Source organism: Scyliorhinus canicula, chromosome 13 (assembly GCF_902713615.1).
Source record: "Scyliorhinus canicula chromosome 13, sScyCan1.1, whole genome shotgun sequence".
Lineage (NCBI taxonomy): Eukaryota > Metazoa > Chordata > Chondrichthyes > Carcharhiniformes > Scyliorhinidae > Scyliorhinus > Scyliorhinus canicula.
Window position 1 is genome coordinate 124,374,198 of NC_052158.1, and position 19,543 is coordinate 124,393,740.

Genomic DNA, 19,543 nt, shown 5'->3' on the forward strand with positions numbered 1-19,543 from the left:
GCATTGGACTTTCTTTTTTTCATGCAGATTTCCAGCCATCCGGACAAGTAATCTCGATGCGCGCACTGCGCTTTGGGGATGGGTGGGTGACTTCCCTGCACGCAGCACCGCATCCCCGGCACGTTTCGGTGCAGTCGGAATCTGCTGCTGCAGCTGCTGCTGCAGTTGGCATCGCCCACTCGCGCGCGCGCGCCCACATACTCACCGCGCGTTCGCCGCAGTTGCGCGGACTCGGCGCGGAGGGCGGCCCTGCCGTTCCGGCGAGGCATCACTCGAGCGCGGTGTTTGCCGGATGATGGAGTTTTCCTCCGAGACACCGCGTCTCCTCATGAGGGGAACCCCAGATAAAGGACTACAATTCCCGGCGTGCTCGGGGGCCCGAGCTCATCGGATTGACGCAGATTAGTACCCCCCGCCCCAATACAGCCCGCTGCAGAATTTCTCAAGGAAGAAACAGACGTTCAGTGGAAGGGGAGAAGAGAGCGGAGACTCGATGGTGACGGGCTGAATTTTAAAGGAGCATTATTAACGGGTGCTATTTACCCAGAATCTGATCAACCCGGTTCGCCGAGTTAACACCAATACACAGACAACGACAACGAATCCAAGACCAGCGGGCGAAAGGGGGAAAACACAGACAGTTCGGAAACACTGCGAAATTAGAGTGACGAGCGGCGTCCTTGCCTCCGGGTGAAAATTAAACCGGTGAAAATTTGACCGGATTATGTCGCGCGAGTGAAACAGGACGAGCGGAAAGGGCGAGTCGGCCGCAGCAGGTATCCATCCATCTATCTATCCATTTATCTATCTATCTATCCATCCATCCATCTACCTATCTATCCATCTATCTATCTATCCATCCACCCACCTATCCATCTATCCATCTACCCACCTATCCATCCATCCAACCATCTCTATCTATCCACCTATCTCTATCTATCCATCCATCCACCTATCTCTATCTATCCATCCATCCACCTATCTCTATCTATCCATCCATCCACCTATCCATTTATCTATCCATCCACCAACCATCCATCTATCCACACCAAGATACTCGGCTGTTGAAATCTGGAGTTCATTAACTATAATGCATTTGGCAAACAAAACAAGAAAATATACAAGTGTGGAGGAGGGCTGTTTTGGTTAAGGCCACAATGGATATTTCATTGGCAAGGCATAATAACATAAAAATATAGTGTTTTATAGAGTATAGTACCTCTTTGCCCGCCTTGCTGTTAATGCATGTACTGTATTAAACACTCGTTAGGCCATAGCTCAAGTACTTTGGGCACAACAGTTCAGGCCATCCCGTTGCAAGTAGGATGTGATCGCAGCAGAGAAGGTACAGCACAGATTTACACTGATGCTGCTAGGAATGGAGAATTTTAGTTATGAGGAAAGAATGGATAGGCCGGGACGAAGGGTAATTGGACTCAAAACGTTAGCTCTTTTCTCGCCCGACAGATGCTGCCAGACCTGCTGACATTTTCCAGCATTTTCTCTTTTGGTTTCAGATTCCAGTTTCCACAGTAATGTAGGCTGTGGTTGTTTTCTATGGACCAGAGGAGGTTGTGGGGAGATTCACTTTAGTTGTATAAAATTTTGAAGGACTTGGATAGGGTGGATAGGAAGGATCAATTTCCATCAGCAGGGGATGAGTATTTTTTCACACTAGTGGTCTCACTATTTGGAACGTTAGAAAGTGGAAGCCCCCATTGCACGAAACAAAAACACAACGTGTGAAGATCTGAAAGGTGGGATTAGACTGCATATCTTTTTTTACAGTTTGCATGAACATAATGGGCCAAATGGCCACTTCTGTGTTGTAAGATTTTGTGTTTCCATAATTCCATAATTCTATAAATTAGAATAAATTTAACTGGGATGCAACATGACAAAGAAGGTCAGGCATCGTAGCACATATGCATGTGTTAATCTCAGTTTAAATCTGGTCTTTTAATGTACTATATTGTACCCATTTTGTTTTGGTGCAAGATTATTTTGCATTTACAATACAGTTGAGAATGATGGACACTCAGAGTGAGCAGGGTGACCCAAGGCCAAAGAATTGGCAATGGGCTAAGCCTAGCCGGGCAGTTAAATAATTTTTTAAAACCTTGAAATTACTGTTAAATTCCAGAATTATGGATATGTTTACTGTAATTAAACTATATTAAGAAACAATAAAATTATACTGGAATCCAGGTTACCCTTACCCTTCAGTGAATCACAGAATACTACCCTTGGAATGTCCGCTCTCATGCTGCACCCTACTTTCTGTGTCAGCATGGGCAAGGAGCAATGTGTTTACATAGAAAGTTTGCTTATTCATTTAGTCACGAGGAAGGAGACTTAAAATTTTGAATAGCCTGTTCTTTGGAATATGCTGCCAAATGTGCTGAGTAGTTGAAGCTTTTTCTTGCATGTCTTTTTTAATTTAAGCATAGTTTTAATTTTGCTTGTTTTCTTTACATCTACTTGAAAGCACGTGAACACAACAACAAATCTTGGCTTGATTTCAAAGCATGTGAACATGAGGGATATTGACGTTGGAATAGAATATGCAATCTCTAAGCCTGTGTGTAAATCAGGAAATAGAAATTCCAAGCATTTGGAAAACTATAAAGAACAAGCGGAAACTCAGGTTAGACTTTTATGCTTTCCTTTATATAGAGATTTTAAGGCTGTAGTGTGTGTATGAGCAGTAACTTGCTGATTTTTGTGGCTTGTTACATGGAATTTCATAGCATATTTCGCTCAGAGACAGGTCATTTGGCCGAGCTAGTCCTTGTTGCCTTTTATGCTCAACTCAAAGCCTTCTCTCATCCTTCTTCATTGAATTATCTCAGCATACCCCTCTGTTCCTTTTTCCCTCACATGCTTATTTAGCCTCCCCTTAAATAAGACGGTCCACTTCATTCCCTCCTGTGGCAGCAGGTGCTACATTTTCACTACTGTAAAGAAGTACATGATAAGAAATGGGAAATTTTTGCTTTAACAGAACTTAAAAGAACTATAGAATTTTCTCCGAGCAAAGGCAAGGTTCAATGTCAATGTAAAATCATGGAGCTTTGGTCATTTGGCCCAACAGACCAGCATTGGCTCTTGGAATATCCGCATAATCCAGTTTTCCACAAGTCTTAATGACTTTATTTTCATTCATGACTCTTTATGAACATGTTTCTGTTTCCACAACCTTTTCTGATGAGGTATTCCCAGTCCTAACAACGCTTGGATTTTAAAAAGGACCAAACTCCTCCCTTTGTTGTTTTTGTGATGCAGTTAAATTACAGACTTGCAGTTTATCTTTACTTCCCTTCGGAGCGTTTCTCCTCAATTTCTAGCATCTCTATTAGTTCGCATCTTAAATTTAAAAAAAAATCTTTTTATTGGCATTGCTCCTATTATAAACAGTGTGTGTATATATCACATTTTTCTTGTCAGCACTAATTTCCTAACTTTTTCACTTCTCGTGAAAAATGTTCCAATTTTGTCTCTCGCCTTATAATTTAAAGCTCGCAAAATGGTGTCATTTGAGTAATTATCTTCTGCACTTTCTTTTCAACCTTGACATCCTGAAGTTAGTTGTCTAAATGTGCATGTGATGATTTTTTAGAGATTTCGTGCTCTTGACTTATTTTTCTATTCTTTGCCCAATTGATGAAGTCTGGGATTGCATTTTTGAAGGAATTTGTCTGCCTGAAAGACTAAATGTTTGCTCTTATCTCAAAGTTTTACCATTCAGTGCCTATACCCTTTCCTTCTGCTTAAAATATATGTATGAGCTCATATTTTTCTGCATTAAAGGGAGGACAAAATCAGGACATTTTATCTGCTCAATCTATGAACCTGGATATGTCTTCTTGAAGTCTCTTCACAGTTGACCACACTTGCCATGTGCAGATTTTGATAATGTGCGCCATAGCTAAATCCAGACATGGATAAAGAGGAGCAGTGATCCTCACACTAACCTCTGAGCAAAACAGTGGTCCAAAAATACTTTGTTTTCTGTCCTTTAGCCAACTTCATCTTCACACTGCCACATTGAATTAATACAGTAGCAATTATCCATGTATTTTGTATTGACTATAACATTGTATTAGAGAATTGTATTAGAGAATGTGCTGTACCAAGTTAAATAATTGTTACACCCGAGCAGAGGACCGTGAGACTTGAGGCGGAGTTGGCAATTAAGCCCTCCAAGCCTGCTCCATCATTCGATAAGATCATGGCTGATCTAATGTAATGTAATCTTAACTCCACTTTCCAATCTCCCTCCATAACTTTTGACTCCCTTGTCTATCACAAATCTAACTCTGCCTTGAAAAAATTCAGTGGCTCATGTCGGATATCTATAAAAGACAATCCGACAGCTGAAGAGCAACAAGGCCTTTGGTGCCGATGGAATCCCCGCAAAAGTATTAAAATGGGGCAGAGAGGCATTCTTGACAAGAATCCACAACCACATCACCCTTATCTGGAAGGCAGAGAGCATGCCAGACGATCTCCGAGATGCCTTAATTGTGACCATCTTCAAGAAAGGAGATGGGTCCAACTGTGGAAATTACAGAGGGATTTCCCTACTTTCTGCCACTGGAAAGGTCAGTGTGAGAACACTCTTCAACTGCCTCCTCCCAGTGGCTGAAGAGCTCCTCTCTGAGTCTCTGTGGCTTCTGCCCATCAAGAGGCTCAATGGACATGATCTTCAGCGACAAATCCAGAAAAGTGCTGGGAGTAGCGTCAACCTCTGTACATGGCCGCCTTCGATCTCGCAAAGGCCTTCGACTCTGTTATCCATGAGGGATTTTGGAACATCCTCCTCAAATTTGGCTGCCAGCAGATAATTGTCACCATTCTCCGCCTGTTCCACAATTACATGCAAGCCGTGATCTTCACCAACGGAACCACCACATGTGTGCAAACTGGGGTCAAACAGGGCTGCATCATTGCAACAACGTTGTTCTCCATCTTCCTCGAAGCAACATTCTCGAGTACTTTAGATGGGTCCCCCGGAAACTCCCGGCTGGAGTGGAGCTAATCTACTGCACAAGCGGGAAACTGTTTAACCTTCGCTTTCAGGCCAGAACCAAGACCACCCCAACCTCTGGTGCACAGATGACACCTGTGTGTCTGGCACCTTTGGTGGCCGAGCTACAAACCATCATCAACGCATTCACCGAGGCATATGAGAGAATGGGCCTCTGACTAAACATCAGGAAAACAAAGGTTCTTTACCAGCCCCCTCCTAGTACACAAAAACTGCCCCTGACCATCAAGATCCACGGTGAGCCCTTGGACAATGTGGATCATTTCCCATATCTTGGGAGCCTTCTCGTGGTGCGAGCAGACATTGACAACTAAATCCAAATCGACTCCATTCCACCAGTGCAGTGCTTGGATGCCTGAGGGACAGCGTGTTCAAAGACCGAGACCTCCTATCCAGCACCAAGCTCATGGTCTACAGAGCAGGTGTGAACTCCGCCCTCCGGTATGCACCAGAAACATGGATTTTTAAAAATAAATTTAGAGTATTCAATTATTTTTTTCCAATTCAGGGACAATTTAGTGTGGCCAATCTACCAACACTGCACATATTTGGGTTGTGGATATGAGATCCACGCAGACACGAGGAGAATGTGCAAACTCCACATGGATAGTGGACCGGGATCGAACCCGAGTCCTCAGTGCTTTGAGGGAGCAGTACTAACCACTGTGCCACCATGCCGCCCCACATTAGAAATACGGATAATGTACAGCAGACACCTTAAATCTCTGGAGAGATATCACCAACGTTGCTTCCGCAAAATCCTGCAAATCCACTGGCAGGGTAGGCGTGAGTGTCCCCTTTTAGGCCAGTATTGAGGACCAGCTGCAATGGGTGGGCCGCATTGCCTTCAAGACCGACACAGAACTCCAGAAGCAAGTGCTCTACTCCGAGCTACGCAATGGCAAGTGATTAGTAGGAGGACAGAGGAAACGCTACAAAGACACTCTGAAAGCCTCCCTAAATAAATGCAACATCCCCATCGACACGTGGGAATCACTTGCCTTAGAATGCAAAAACTGGACAAAAAGCATCCACAAATGCGCCAATCACCTCGAGTGTCGTAGGTGAAGCACGCGGAAGCCAAGCATAAACACCAGTGGTAGAGCGCAGAATCCATAGCGCCCCACCCACCCACCTCATCAAACACCACCTGTTAAACCTGTGGCAGAGGATGAAGGATTGGACTATTCCGCCACCGGAGAATCCACCTCCCTGGAGTGGAAGCCAGTCATCCTCGACGCTGAGGGACTGTCCAAGAAGAAGAAAGAAGTACAGCATATGTCCATGCTGTACATATCTTGCGTGCCATACCTTGATTTATGGTTAAGCAATAAATTATTTGTGCAGTTGGAAAAAGTTTTCCAGCTACAATTGCGAGTATGATTAGCATCCAAAACATTGCCGTTGATAGAATTTAGAAGAGTTTATAATGTAACAAACTGAGAAAAGAAATAACTACATTTGGTGGATTGTGAGTTGCTACACAGATAACTATATAATGATTTTGAACAGATTTGTTCATCGGGCAGACATTTCTGTCGTATGTGATAGAGTAGGAAACTTTCCTTCAGGGCAATGTGAGAAAGACAGCCACTCTACAGTGTAGCTCTTCCTTAGAACTGCACTGGATTGACGGCCTGAATTAGGTCCTCAAATCCGAAGGGAAGAATGGTATGTCACTTAGCCAAGGCTAATATGTTAAACGGAGAACATAACAGCGCAGTGCAGGCCCCTCGGCCCTCGATGTGGCGCCGACCTGTGAAACCACTCTAAAGCCCGTCTACACTATTCCCTTATCATCCATATGTTTATCCAATGACCATTTAAATGCCCTTAATGTTGGCGAGTCCACTACTGTTGCAGGCAGGGCATTCCACGCCCTTACTACTCTCTTAGTAAAGAACCTACCTCTGACATCTGTCTGATATCTATCTCCCCTCAATTTAAATCTATGTCCCCTCGTGCTAGCCATCACCATCCGAGGAAAAAGGCTCTCACTGTCCACCCTATCTAATCCTCTGATTATTTTGTATGCCTCAATTACCTCTTAACCTTCTTCTCGCTAACGAAAACAGCATTAAGTCCCTCAGCCTTTCCTCATAAGATCTTCCCTCCATACCAGGCAACATCCTGATTAATCTCCTCTGCACCCTTTCCAATGCTTCCACATCCTTCCCATAATGCGGCGACCATAACTGCACGCAATACTCCAAATGCGGCCGCACCTGAGTTTTGTACAGCTGCAACATGACCTCATGGCTCCGAAACTCAATCCCTCTACCAATAAAAGCTAACACACCGTACGCTTTCTTAACAATCCTATCAACCTGGGTGGCAACTTTCAGGGGTCTATGTACATGGACACCGAGATCTCTCTGCTCATCCACACTACCAAGAATCTTACCATTAGCCCAGTACTCTGTCTTCCTGTTGCTCCTTCCAAAATGAATCACCTCCCACTTTTCTGCATTAAACTCCATTTTCCACCTCTCAGCTCAGCTCTGCAGCTTATCTATGTCCCTCTGTAACCTGCAACATCCTTCCGCACTGTCCACAACTCCACTGATTTTTGCGTCATCTGCAAATTTATTCACCCATCCTTCTGCGTCCTCCTCCAGGTCATTTATAAAAATGACAAACAGCAGTGGCCACAAAACATTTCCTTGTGGTACACCACTTGTAACTGAACTCCAGGCTGAACATTTCCCATCAACCACCACCCTCTGTCTTCTTAGAGCGGGCCAATTTCTGATCCAAACTGCTAAACCACCCTGAATCCCATGCCTCTGTATTTTCTGCAATAGCCTACTGTGGGGAACCTTATCAAACGCTTTACTGAAATCCATATACACCACAGCAACTGCTTTACCCTCGTCCACCTGTTTGGTCACCTTCACAAAGAACTCAATAAAGTTGGTGAGGCACGACCTACGCTTCACAAAACCGTGTTGACTATCCCTAATCAATTATTCCTTTCTAGATGATTATAAATCCTATCTCTTTCCTTTCCAAAACTTTGCCCATGACAGAAGTAAGGCTCACTGGTCTACAGTTACCGGGGTTGTCTCTACTCCCCTTCTTGAACAAGGGGACAACATTTGCTATCCTCCAGTCTTCTGGCACTATTCCTGCAGCAATCTCCTCCCGAGCTTCCCAGAGAATCCTATGTTAAATCCCATCCGGCCCAGGGGACTTATCTATTTTCAGATCCTCGTTATGAACCTCATGCCCTTCTGTAGCCTGTAACTCAGTATTCTCCTCGACAACATTGTCTTTTTCCTGCGTGAATACTGATGAAAAATATTCATTTAACACCTCTCCTATCTTCTCAGACTCCACACACAACTTCCCACTACTGTCCTTGACTGGCCCTACTCTTACCCTAGTCATTCTTTTATTCCTGATATGCCTATATAAAGCTTTAGGGTTATCCTTAATCCTACCTGCCAAAGTCTTCTCATGTCTCCTCCTGGCTCTTAGCTCTCTCTTTAGGTCCTTCCTAGCCAACTTGTAACTCTCGAGCGCCCTAACTGAACCTTCACGTCTCATCTTTACATAAGCCTCCTTCTTCCTCTTGACAAGTGATTCAACTACTTTTGTAAACCACGTTTCCCTCGCTTAACCACTTCCTCCCTGCCTGACAGGTACATACTTATCAAGGACAAGCAGTAGCTGTTCCTTGAACGAGCTCCACATTTCAATTGTACCCATCCCCTGCAGTTTCCTTCCCCATCCTATGCATCCTGAGTCTTGCCTCATCGCATCATAATTGCCTTTCCCCCAGCTATAACTCTTGCCCTGCGGTATAAACTTATCCCTTTCCATCACTAAAGTAAACGTAACTGAATTGTGGTCACTATCACCAAAGTGCTCACCTACCTCCAAATCTAGCACCTGTCCTGGTTTATTACCCAGTACCAAATCCAATGTGGCCTCGCCTCTTGTTGGCCCCTCTACATACTGTGTCAGGAAAGCCTCCTGCACACATTGGACAAAAATGGACCCATCTAAAGTACTCGATCTATAGCTTTTCCAGTCAATATTTGGAAAGTAAAGACCCCCATAACAACTACCCTGTTACTTTCGCTCCTATCCAGAATCATCTTTACAATCCTTTCCTCTCTGGAACTTTTCGGAGGCCTATAGAAAACTCCCAACAGGGTGACCTCTCCTTTCCTGTTTCTAACCTCAGCCCATACTCCCTCAGTAGACGAGTCCTCATCAAACATCCTTTCTGCCACCGTAATACTATCCTTGACTAGCAATGCCACCCCTCCCCCTCTTTTACCACCTTCCCTGAGCTTACTGAAATATCTAAACCCTGGAACCTGCAACAACCATTCCTGTCCCTGCTCTCGCCATGTCTCCGAAATGGCCACAACATCGAAGTACCAGGTACCAGCCCATGCTGCACATTCACCCACCTTATTCCGGATGCTTCTGGTGTTGAAGTAGACACACTTTAAACCACCTTCCTGCCTGCCGGTACACTCCTGCAACCTTGAAACCTTACTCATGACCTCACTGCTCTCAACCTCCTGTATACTTGAGCTACCATTCAGGTTCCCAACGCCCTGCAGAATTAATATGATGAATTATCACAGTCTTAAAAATAATTAATTGGTTTTGGTGTTATTGGTTGAAGGATGTCTATTTGTCATGATAGAAGACCTCTCTGCTCTGGGGGGGGGGGGGGGGGGGGGGGGGGGGGATGACATTTGGACCCATTACATCCACCCGAACAAATAGGCAAGAGCTGAGTTTAACAGTTTGACATAAAGATGACACTGTTAAAAATGCAGCATTACTTGTAGCAGCTGATATATCACCCTGACAACGGCTTTCAGAGGTGCTTGAAACTGCAACGTTCTAACTTGGATAGAAGTTATACCAGCAAGCCAAACTGGCAATTACACATAATTTTGAAGAATGTTGTAGACATCAGTTTCAATAAAACTGCCAAACTGTTGTGAACTATCACCTAATACTATACCAAATGGGAGACATCTAAGAATGCTGAGGGGGATACGAGTGGAAATTGCAGCGGATCTTCCAGTCCTCCTTTAGTGTGGGATTGGTGCTAGAGGACTGGAGAATTGAAAATGTTGCACCTTTGTTCAGCAAAGAATGTGAGGATAAACCCAGCAATTCCTGGCAGTCAATTTAACCTCAAAAGGTGGAAAACATTTGAAAACTATAATCTGAAATAAAATTAATATTTGGACAAGTGTTGATTAATTTAAGAAATCCAACTGGGATTTGTTAAAGGTAGACGATTTTTAACTAACTTGATGGAGTTTTTTAATGTGAGTAGCGTGTTAACATTAGTGTCATGTGTTTTTAAAAGGCTTGATAATGAGCCACAAAATAGACTTGTCAGCAGTGTTGAGACCCATGGAATAAAAGGGACAATGGAAGCATGGATACAAAATTGACTGAGTGACAGGAAATGGGGCACTAATTCAAAAGCAAGCTACTGCGCGGATCCTGGATAAGTGAAATAAAAGCAAACAATACTGGAAATACTCAGCAGGTCAGGCAGCATCTGTGGCGAGAAGCAGAGTTAACATTTCAGGTTGATGACCTTTCATCAAAACAAAAAGATTTCTGGTGCAGAAGCCAAAGAATGGTAATGGGTATGGTAAAAACACAAAGGTTGTACCCAGATGTGCAGTATTTTCCAGGGTTCAGTACTGGAACAACTGCTTTTCTTGATTGGCATTAATGACCCGGACTTCAACTTTAAAATGTGCAGGTGACACATAACATGAATTGTGAAGACCATGGTGACCGATGAGAGAATTCTGTCCCTTGAAGGGTTCAAGGTTGATGAGGAAGTGTTGAATAGACTCAGTACTGAAAGTTGACAAAACAATGGGACCAGGTGAGATGCATCCAAGGATATTGAAGGACACGACTGTGGAAATTGCAGGGCCACTGGCCATAATCTTTCAGTTTTTCTGGACTCTGGGAAGGTACCAGAGGACTGGAGAATTAGCAAACATGATTGAAAAAACATTGTGAGAATAAGGCCAGCTATTATCAATCAGTCAGTTTAATGTCTGGTGGGCAAGCTTCAGTTATTTGGGATAGAATTAGTAGTCACTTGAAAAAATGTGAGTTGGTTAGGAAGAATTGTTTTTTAAAGAGGAATTTAAAAAAAATATATTTTTTATTCTCCTTTTTCACATTTTCTCCCAAATTTACACCCACCAACAATAATCAGTAAAACCCCATATCAATAACAAGGATCCCATCCTCTCACCAAACCCCAAACATTAGCCCGTATGTTCACACAAAATAAATGACAAAAAGGAATTAGGGATCACCCATAGTCACCATTAACACACACAGCCCCGCACCCTCCAACCCTCCCACCCACTCGCCCCAACTAATGTTCGATGTTATCCAGTTTTTGAAAGTGCATAATGAATAATGCCCATGAATTGTAGAACCCCTCTATCCTTCCCCTCAGTTCAGACTTAACCTTCTCAAGAGTGAAGAATTCCAATAGGTCCCCCCGCCACGCCAGGGCACAGGGTGGAGCGGTTGCTGTCCAACCTATCAGGATCTGCCTTCGGGCGATCAACGAGGTGAAGGCTAAAACATCTGCCTCCGCACCCGTTTCCAACCCTGGCTGGTCCGACACCCCGAATATGGCCTCCCGGGGACGTGGGTCCAGTTTCATGTGCACCACTTTAGAAATTACCCTTAAACCCCCCCCCCCCCCCCCGGCCAACGTTCACATCTTCTACTCATTCAAAGAATTGGCTCATCCTCGCCCTCGTGAGGTGTGCTCTGTATACCACTTCAGCTGTATCAGCCCCAACCTCGTGCAGGAGGTGGAGACATTCACTTTCCGGAGCACCTCACACCAAACCCCCTCCTCCATATCCTCTCCCAACTCTTCCTCCCACTTTGCTTTGATCCCTTCCAGTGGTGCCTTCTCCTTTTCCAAAATAGCTCCGTAAACCACCGACGCTACCCCCTTCTCCAGTGCCCCTGTCGTCAGCACCTCCTCCAGCAATGTGGAGGCCGGCTCCACCGGGAAGCCCTGTATCTCCTTTCTGGCAAAATCTCGAACCTGCATGTATCTAAACATTTTCCCCTGCTCCAGCCCATACTTCACTTCCAGCTCCTTCAATACTGCAAACTGACCCCTAAGAAACAAATCTTTTAGTGTCTTAATCTCCTTCTCCTTCCATTTCCAAAAATTTCCATCCCACTTCCCTGCCTCAAATCTGTGGTTCCCCCGAATCGGCATTTCCCTTGACCCTGCCCCCATCACAAAGTGTTGGCGAAATTGCCTCCAAATTCTCAATGAAGCTGTTATTACCGGACTCCCTGAGTATTTCCCCGGGGCCATCGGGAGCGGCGCTGTTGCTAGTGCTTTCAATCCCGACCCCTTGCACAAACTCTGACCCGCTGGGAATCAAAACCCTCTGACCCAACTCCACACCTTATCCACATTCACCGCCCAGTCGTAATATATCCGGTTCAGAAAACACAAACCTACTGCCTGCCTTCTCCTTTGGAGCAGCACCTTTCTAACTCTGGCCACCTTCCCTCCCCATATGAACAAAGTAATCCTTCCCTCAATTTCTCTGAAAAAAAGCCTTTGGCAGGAAAATCAGGAGGCATCGAAAAATAAACAGAAATCACAGCAACACGTTCATTTTAACCGCCTGCACCCGACCCGCCAGTGGGAAACTATGTTTAACTAACTTGCTGAAGATTTTTTTTGAAGAGGTAATACCGAGGTTAATGAGGATAATGCTTTTTACGTGGGTAAACATATCAGTGGACTTTCAAATAAATTCGATACAATGTCACTAACAGACTTTTGAGAAACGTTACAGCTTGTGGAATAAAAGGCAAAATAGTGGCATCGATACAAAATTGGTTGAATAATAGGATAGGAAGAAGAGAGTAATGGTTAATGTATATTTTTTGGGCTGGTGGAAGTTTGTAATGGAGCTCCCCAGGACTTGGTATTGGGACCATTGCTTTTCCTGATATATGTTAATGATTTTGAACTTGGCGTGCAGGGCACAATTTCAAATTTTGTGAATGATACGAGGCTTAGAAGTATTTTGAATGGGAGGAGGATAGTGTAGAATTTCAAAAGAGCATGGACAAGTTGGTGGAGAGGGCAGATAGGTGGCAAAAAGTTCAATGCAGAGAAGTGTGAGGTGATGCATTATGGAAGGAAGAACATGGCAGACAATCTAAAATAAGATCTAAAATTCTTGAGGTGCAGAAGCAGAAATGCAAATTGTCCTGATGAGTGCAAGACTGAAAGCTTTGACAACATTATTTTTAAACCAATTAAGTATTAGTTGGTTTGTTATCTTTTTTCACTTACTTCTCGTTCAGTCTCTGGCATGGTTTAATTGGCGGTATATCCTTTGAGTCACAAAGGTCTGGGTTTAGCTCCCACTCCAGGACTAGAGTACAAAAATCAAGGCTGACACTCCAATGCAGTACTGAAGTAATGCTGCGCTGTTGGAGGTTCCATCTTTCAAATTAAATTTTACCCCAAGGTCTTATCTGTTTTCTTGGGTCAGAGACATAAAATTTATCTTCGGACAATTTTGAGCAAGAGCAGATGAGTTAACCCTGATACCCAAGCCATAATCAGCAACAAAAGAAAAGATTATCCAGTCATTATCACATTGCTGTTTTGGGAGAATGCTGTGCTCAAATTGCTTGTTGTATTTCCAGCATTTTCACATTGACTGCACTTCAAAAATATCCACTGGTTCTAAAGAGATTTGAGATGTTTGGTGGTCACGCTATGTGCCTGCAAGTCTGTCTTTTCTTTCTTTCCCTCCCTGTTAACTCAGTGGAAAGATATGGAAGTCCTTTAGAATGGATCAGTAGAACAGTGAGTTCTTCACCCAGTCTTTACTGTCAGGTTATGACATAGATCCAGTTGTGTGACAAATACCACAGGAGTTGTGTATTTCCTTGTGTGGCGAGGTTTTAAGTGGAAGTAGAAAGTTAGATTGTATCACCGGATAGCGCCTTGTGTAATTTCAAGATAACCTCAAGATGTCACCTTATTCTCCAGATGTTGTGATGTAATAGGAAATGCAGGATAATTAGTCATCTGTTACCCTCCATCATTTTCATAGTTCGCTGAAATTTAATTTACCATATTAACAATTAAATCCAAACACCAATTAAATGCTTTTGCCATATGTTAAAGAGAAAGTAAGAACTGGGGCAGGATTTTTAGCTTCCACTTGGGCTGCAAACGAGGTGCTAAAATTGAAACACGCTACAAGTCGCTCCAACGCCTTTGGTACAAAAACTGAGAGGTACTGAAACAGAAACCCGAATCGTCGAAAGATAGTCATGTTAATAGCTTGAACCCGGACCACCAGCGGCAATGAAAGGATCAATTTCACAGAGGTAGAATTCCCACCCCATCCACAGTGGTGGCCTGACTGAATAGGCCAGTGATCTTCAAAGTCGGGGGCGCGACCCGCGGGTGGGTCGTGGGCATGTGTCGGGAGGGTCGCGGAGACGTCTGTCGCGGCACTTCCGATTGCGCGAATTCATGCGCAACAGCCGGCTTTTAACTATGCCGGCTGCAAGCAGCCTTTTTACAATATAAAAGAAATGCGGCCACACTGCGCAGACGTGCCCGCTCACCGATGAGTGCATTTTTTTTTAATATGGTAAAAAGGCCGCTGGCAGCCGGCATTGTTAAAAACCGGCTGCTGCTTGCTCTGCCCGGTTCGGAAGTGCTTGGTTCTTCTAAACGAAGCTAATACCCAGTTTCCCCCCGGCGACTAGCACCATCGGACCCACCTGCAGAGATCCAGCGCCATGGCCTCCACTTCGGAACTCACCTGTATCCACAGCACACTCATCCTGCACCTGAAGACAAACTCAATGCCCTGATTAAAAGAGCTGGGTGACCATTGAGCCTTTCAGGCCCAGTCTGTTTGCCAAGGCATTGGCTTATATTGACGTCAATAGTTTGATCTGCAACGATGGTGCTGGTAGCAGTGCCCCAGCTGCTACAGCAGTTGTTTTCACTGCTGCCCCTGTTGCTGCCGAAGAGAAAAAACAGGAAGAATCTGGAGAGCCTGATGATGACAGGGGCTTTGGTCTCTTTGATTAAAAGTGCCATGCAACAACATTGTTGCAGTTTACAAAAAATAAATAAAATTTGAATATAAAAGCCGGCTGCTGCGACTGAAGACCACGAATTTGTGCAATCGGAGACGCAGATTTAAAAAAAAATTCTATGTAACCTTCCTGCATGATGGAGTCAGAGAGCTGGTCACGGCCCCTGAACGTCGCCATCACATGCTTTGGGCGTGATTGCGATTCCTCCATTTTGTCAGCAGCAAACAAGGTAAGAGAAAATGGTGGGTCGCGAAGGTCAGCCAGCATGTGTCGTGAAGGTTGGCCGGCGTGGGTCCTGAAGGTTGGCCAGTTGGTAAAAATGGGTCCCCGGAAAATAAGTTTGAAAAACATTGGAATAGGCCATTTTCATTTTAAATCTGAGAAGGTTAGCGAGAGAACATCTCAATTTTTGGGTGCTCACCTCTCTCGCTCACTTACTTGCCCTGTCATCCTGCTGCTTCTTTCAAGCTGGAGGGGTTCTTATTGGCCCTGTAGCATGAAGAGCCAGCTCACAATCTTTTATTTGACAGTGAGTCCACCCTTTGAACAATAATTGGCTACTTGGGGAAAGTAAAATGTGAGTGGCTGTTTCCCCAGTTCAATCTGACAGTGGGGGGTTTAGGGGCCTGCTGGAAAATCTCACCATACTGGTTACTGAAATTCTGTTCTTCACCTGTTTTATATAATTTAAGCATTTAATTTTTTGGTTATGTAACTTAGATAAAAGATGTACCCTTCTGTTGCCATTTTAAAAAAAAATAATCTCATGCTTCCTGTTCTTTTCCCTTCCTCTTCCTCTCTCTCCCCTCCTCCTTCCTCTCCTTCCCACGTCTTAATTGGACAAAGTTTGACATTTGTTTTTGAAGAACTGCAATTGAGTTGGATAAACAAATATTCTCTGGATTTTGGTGTCTCCAAGTAAACTGATTCCTTTGCCTTACAGATTTGCACCAAAACCAAACTATTAGATTTAGCTGTTCAGAGTCACCTCCTACGGTAGTGGGGGGTAGTATATTTTTTTGCTGAACACCAACAAAAACAAATTGCATTTAGATGGTGCCTTTAATGTTGTACAACATTCCAAGGTGCTTTAGGACATTAGGAAGAGTGAGTATTTTGTGGTGGACACTGAGGGAAGAAGCTGGGTTGGGGAGGGGTTGCCGTTCCGTCTAGCTGGGATTAGTTTCCGCTATCTGGGGGTTCAGGTGGCCCGGGATTGGGTGCAGATTAGCAAATTGTTTTTTTAAAAATAATTTTTATTGAAATTTTTTGAAAAATATACATCAACAGAACAATAATACTAATAACAACAATAAACACCCCCCCCCCCCCCCCGTCACCGGTAACAACGCATGTAACAAACCCCCCCCCCCCACCCCACCCAAACCCAATAAACAACAAAAATAAATTGACAATAAGCAAATTAACTTAAACAATACCCCCCTGAGACCCCCCCCCCCCCCCCCCCCCCACTCCCCCCCGGGTTGCTGCTGCTGCTGACCTAGTTCCTTATCGTTGAGCCAGAAAGTCGAAGAAAGGCTGCCACCTCCTAAAGAACCCTTGTACCGACCCCCTCAGGGCGAATTTGACCCTCTCCAGCTTAATGAATCCCGCCATGTCATTGATCCAGGTCTCCACGCTCGGAGGTCTCGCATCTTTCCACTGCAGCAAGATCCTCCGCCGGGCTACTAGGGACGCAAAGGACAAAACATCGGCCTCTTTCGCCTCCTGCACTCCCGGCTCCACCCCAACCCCAAATATCGCGAGTCCCCAGCCTGGCTTGACCCTGGATCCTACCACCCTCGACACCGTCCTCGCCACCCCCTGCCAGAATTCCCCCAGTGCCGGGCATGCCCAAAACATATGGGCATGGTTCACTGGGCTCCCCGAACACCTAATGGACCTGTCCTCACCCCCAAAGAACTTGCTCATCCTCGTCCCGGACATATGAGCCCTGTGCAGTACCTTGAACTGGATGAGGCTAAGCCTCGCACATGAAGCGGAGGAGTTCACCCTCTCCAGGGCGTCCGCCCATGCCCCCTCCTCAATCTGCTCCCCCAGCTCCACTTCCCACTTAGCCTTCAGCTCCTCTACCGATGCCTCCTCCACCTCCTGCATCCCCGACCCACACCCCCGAAAGCACCCTATCCCTTACCCCCCGCGGGGGCAGCGAAGGGAACCCCCTCCACCTGCCGCCTAGCAAACACCTTGACCTGAAGGTACCTAAACATATTCCCCGGGGGGGAGCTCAAACTTCTCCTCCAGTTCACCCAGGCTTGCGGGGCCTCCACCGAGCCCTCCACTTCCCCCCTGTACCGCCTCTACTGCCCCCAAATTTTGAGCGTAGCTGCCACCACCGGGCTCGTAGTGTACCTCGTTGGAGGGAGCGGCAACGGCGCCGTTACCAGTGCCTTCAGGCTCGTGCCTCCACAGGACGTCCTCTCCATCCGTTTCCATGCTCCTCCTGCACCCGTTGAAATCGCAGCCTGTCCAAAAAACTCTCCATTCCCCCTCCCACCACCGGCGGCTCCAACCGGACAGTTCCCTGTAGAAGTTCCTAAAGACCCCATTGACCTCTGCCCCCTGCCGCACCCCATTCCAACCCCTATCCTTCACTCCACCAATCTCCCTAGCCGCGTCCCGCTTGCAAGCTGATGCGCCAGCATCCTGCTCACCTTCTCTCCATACTCGTAGACCGCTCCCTGCGCCTTCCTCCACTGTGTCTCCGCCTTTCTGGTGGTCAGTAAATCAGACTTGGCCTGCAGGCTACGCCACTCCCCCAGCAATCCCTCCTCCGGGGCCTCCGCGTACCTCCTATCTACACTCAACAGCTCCCCCACCAGTCTCTCACTCTCCCTCCTCTTCCCCCCTCTGGGCTCGGATGGAGATTAGCCCCCCCAATCACTGCCTTCAGAGCCTCCCACACCATCCCCACCCGGACCTCCCCAATATCATTAACCTCGAGGTACTTCTCGATACATCCCTGGACCCTCCTACACACCTCCTCATCAGCCAACAACCCCACGTCCATACGCCAAAGCGGGCGCTGGTCCCGCATCTGCCCCATCTCCAGATCCACCCAATGCGGAGCATGGTCTGAAATTGCAATAGCCGAATATTCGGGCTCCTCCACCCTTGGACCAGTCCACTACTCAGGACAAAGAAATCAATACGGGAATAAACCCTGGGCACATGGGAGAAAAAAAGGGTACTCCCGAGCCCTCGGCCTCCCAAACCTCCAGGGATCCACTCCTCCCATCTGGTCCATAAACCCCCTCAACACCACCTCAGACGCCTCAAACGCCACCCTCTTCCCCACCAGGATCGTCACCCCCCCTGGTTCTTCGAGTCGAGCCCTGAATGGAAAACCTGCCCCACCCACTCCTTCCTCAGACGGACCTGGTCCGCCACCTTCAGGTGGGTCTCTTGGAGCTTGGCCACGTCCGCCTTCAGCCCCTTCAGATGCGAAAACACCCGGGTCCGCGTAACCGGCCCATTCAACCCCCTCAGGTTCCACGTGATCAGCCGGATCAGGGGGCACCACGCCCCCCTCCCCCGTCGACTAGCCATAGCCCATCGACTGCTCGCCCCTGGCCAGCACCCATTCGGCCCGTTTCCCACGGCAATAGAACCTCACCCCGACCCACACCAGCTCCTCCCTGGCCAATCCAGCAGCAACCCGGTGCCCCCCCCCCCCCCCCCCCCCAGGCTAGGACCTCTCCTAGCCGCGACGCTCCCTCCATAGTACTCCCGTGGGCCAGCTGACTTCTGCTGACCCCGGCAGCTCCTGCCCTAACTCCGACCCCTCCCGATATGAGGTCACCCGTCCTCCCCTGCATCAGCTCCTTGGCACCGCTTCAGCGCGGGAAAACGATCTGATATCCACGCCCCTTGCCACCAGCTCCACCCCCTTCGTCCCGCAGCGCGGGAAAGCTCGAGCTTTCACGCTGCCCCACTCCACCCCCCCCCCCAACGCAGTTCCCAAACAGCAGTCCCAACCCATCCACCAACCCCGTACAAACTAAAACAGATCAACCACAAACCCCAATACCCCCCTTAAGACCCAACATCATCGGAAAGCGAGAGAAAAAAAAGAAACAAACAGAGTAACCAGCAACAGCATAAACAGTGATGCAGAAAAAAAAAACTCCCACAGCCCCCAATCTCTAGTTCGAGTCCAACTTTTCAGCCTACACAAAGGCCCACGCCTCCTCCGGGGACTCAAAATAGTAATGCCGGTCCTTGTAGGTGACGCGCAGGCGGCAGCATGCCGAACTTCACCTGCTTTCCGTGGAGCACCGCTTTCGTCCGGTTGAACCTGGTCCTCCGCTTAGCCACCTCCGCACTCCA

The 19,543-nt window shown here is 46.5% G+C and overlaps 1 protein-coding gene across 2 annotated transcripts in view; it reads left to right on the top strand.

Annotated features, from left to right (window-relative positions):
• The first annotated feature begins 389 nt into the window (after positions 1-389).
• Positions 390-19,543, top strand: part of abcc5 (ATP-binding cassette, sub-family C (CFTR/MRP), member 5) — a 155,660-nt gene continuing 136,506 nt past the window's right edge. Inside the window, exons 1-2 of one of the 2 annotated variants that reach the window (XR_005462831.1) lie at positions 390-776; positions 2,489-2,647. Coding sequence is in view for 1 of the 2 variants with exons in the window: in XM_038815891.1 (XP_038671819.1) it covers positions 2,537-2,647 (111 nt within the window). In the remaining variant the exon portion in view is untranslated. The remainder of the gene's footprint in view (positions 777-2,488; positions 2,648-19,543) is intronic. The other variant, XM_038815891.1, reaches the window with a different exon arrangement.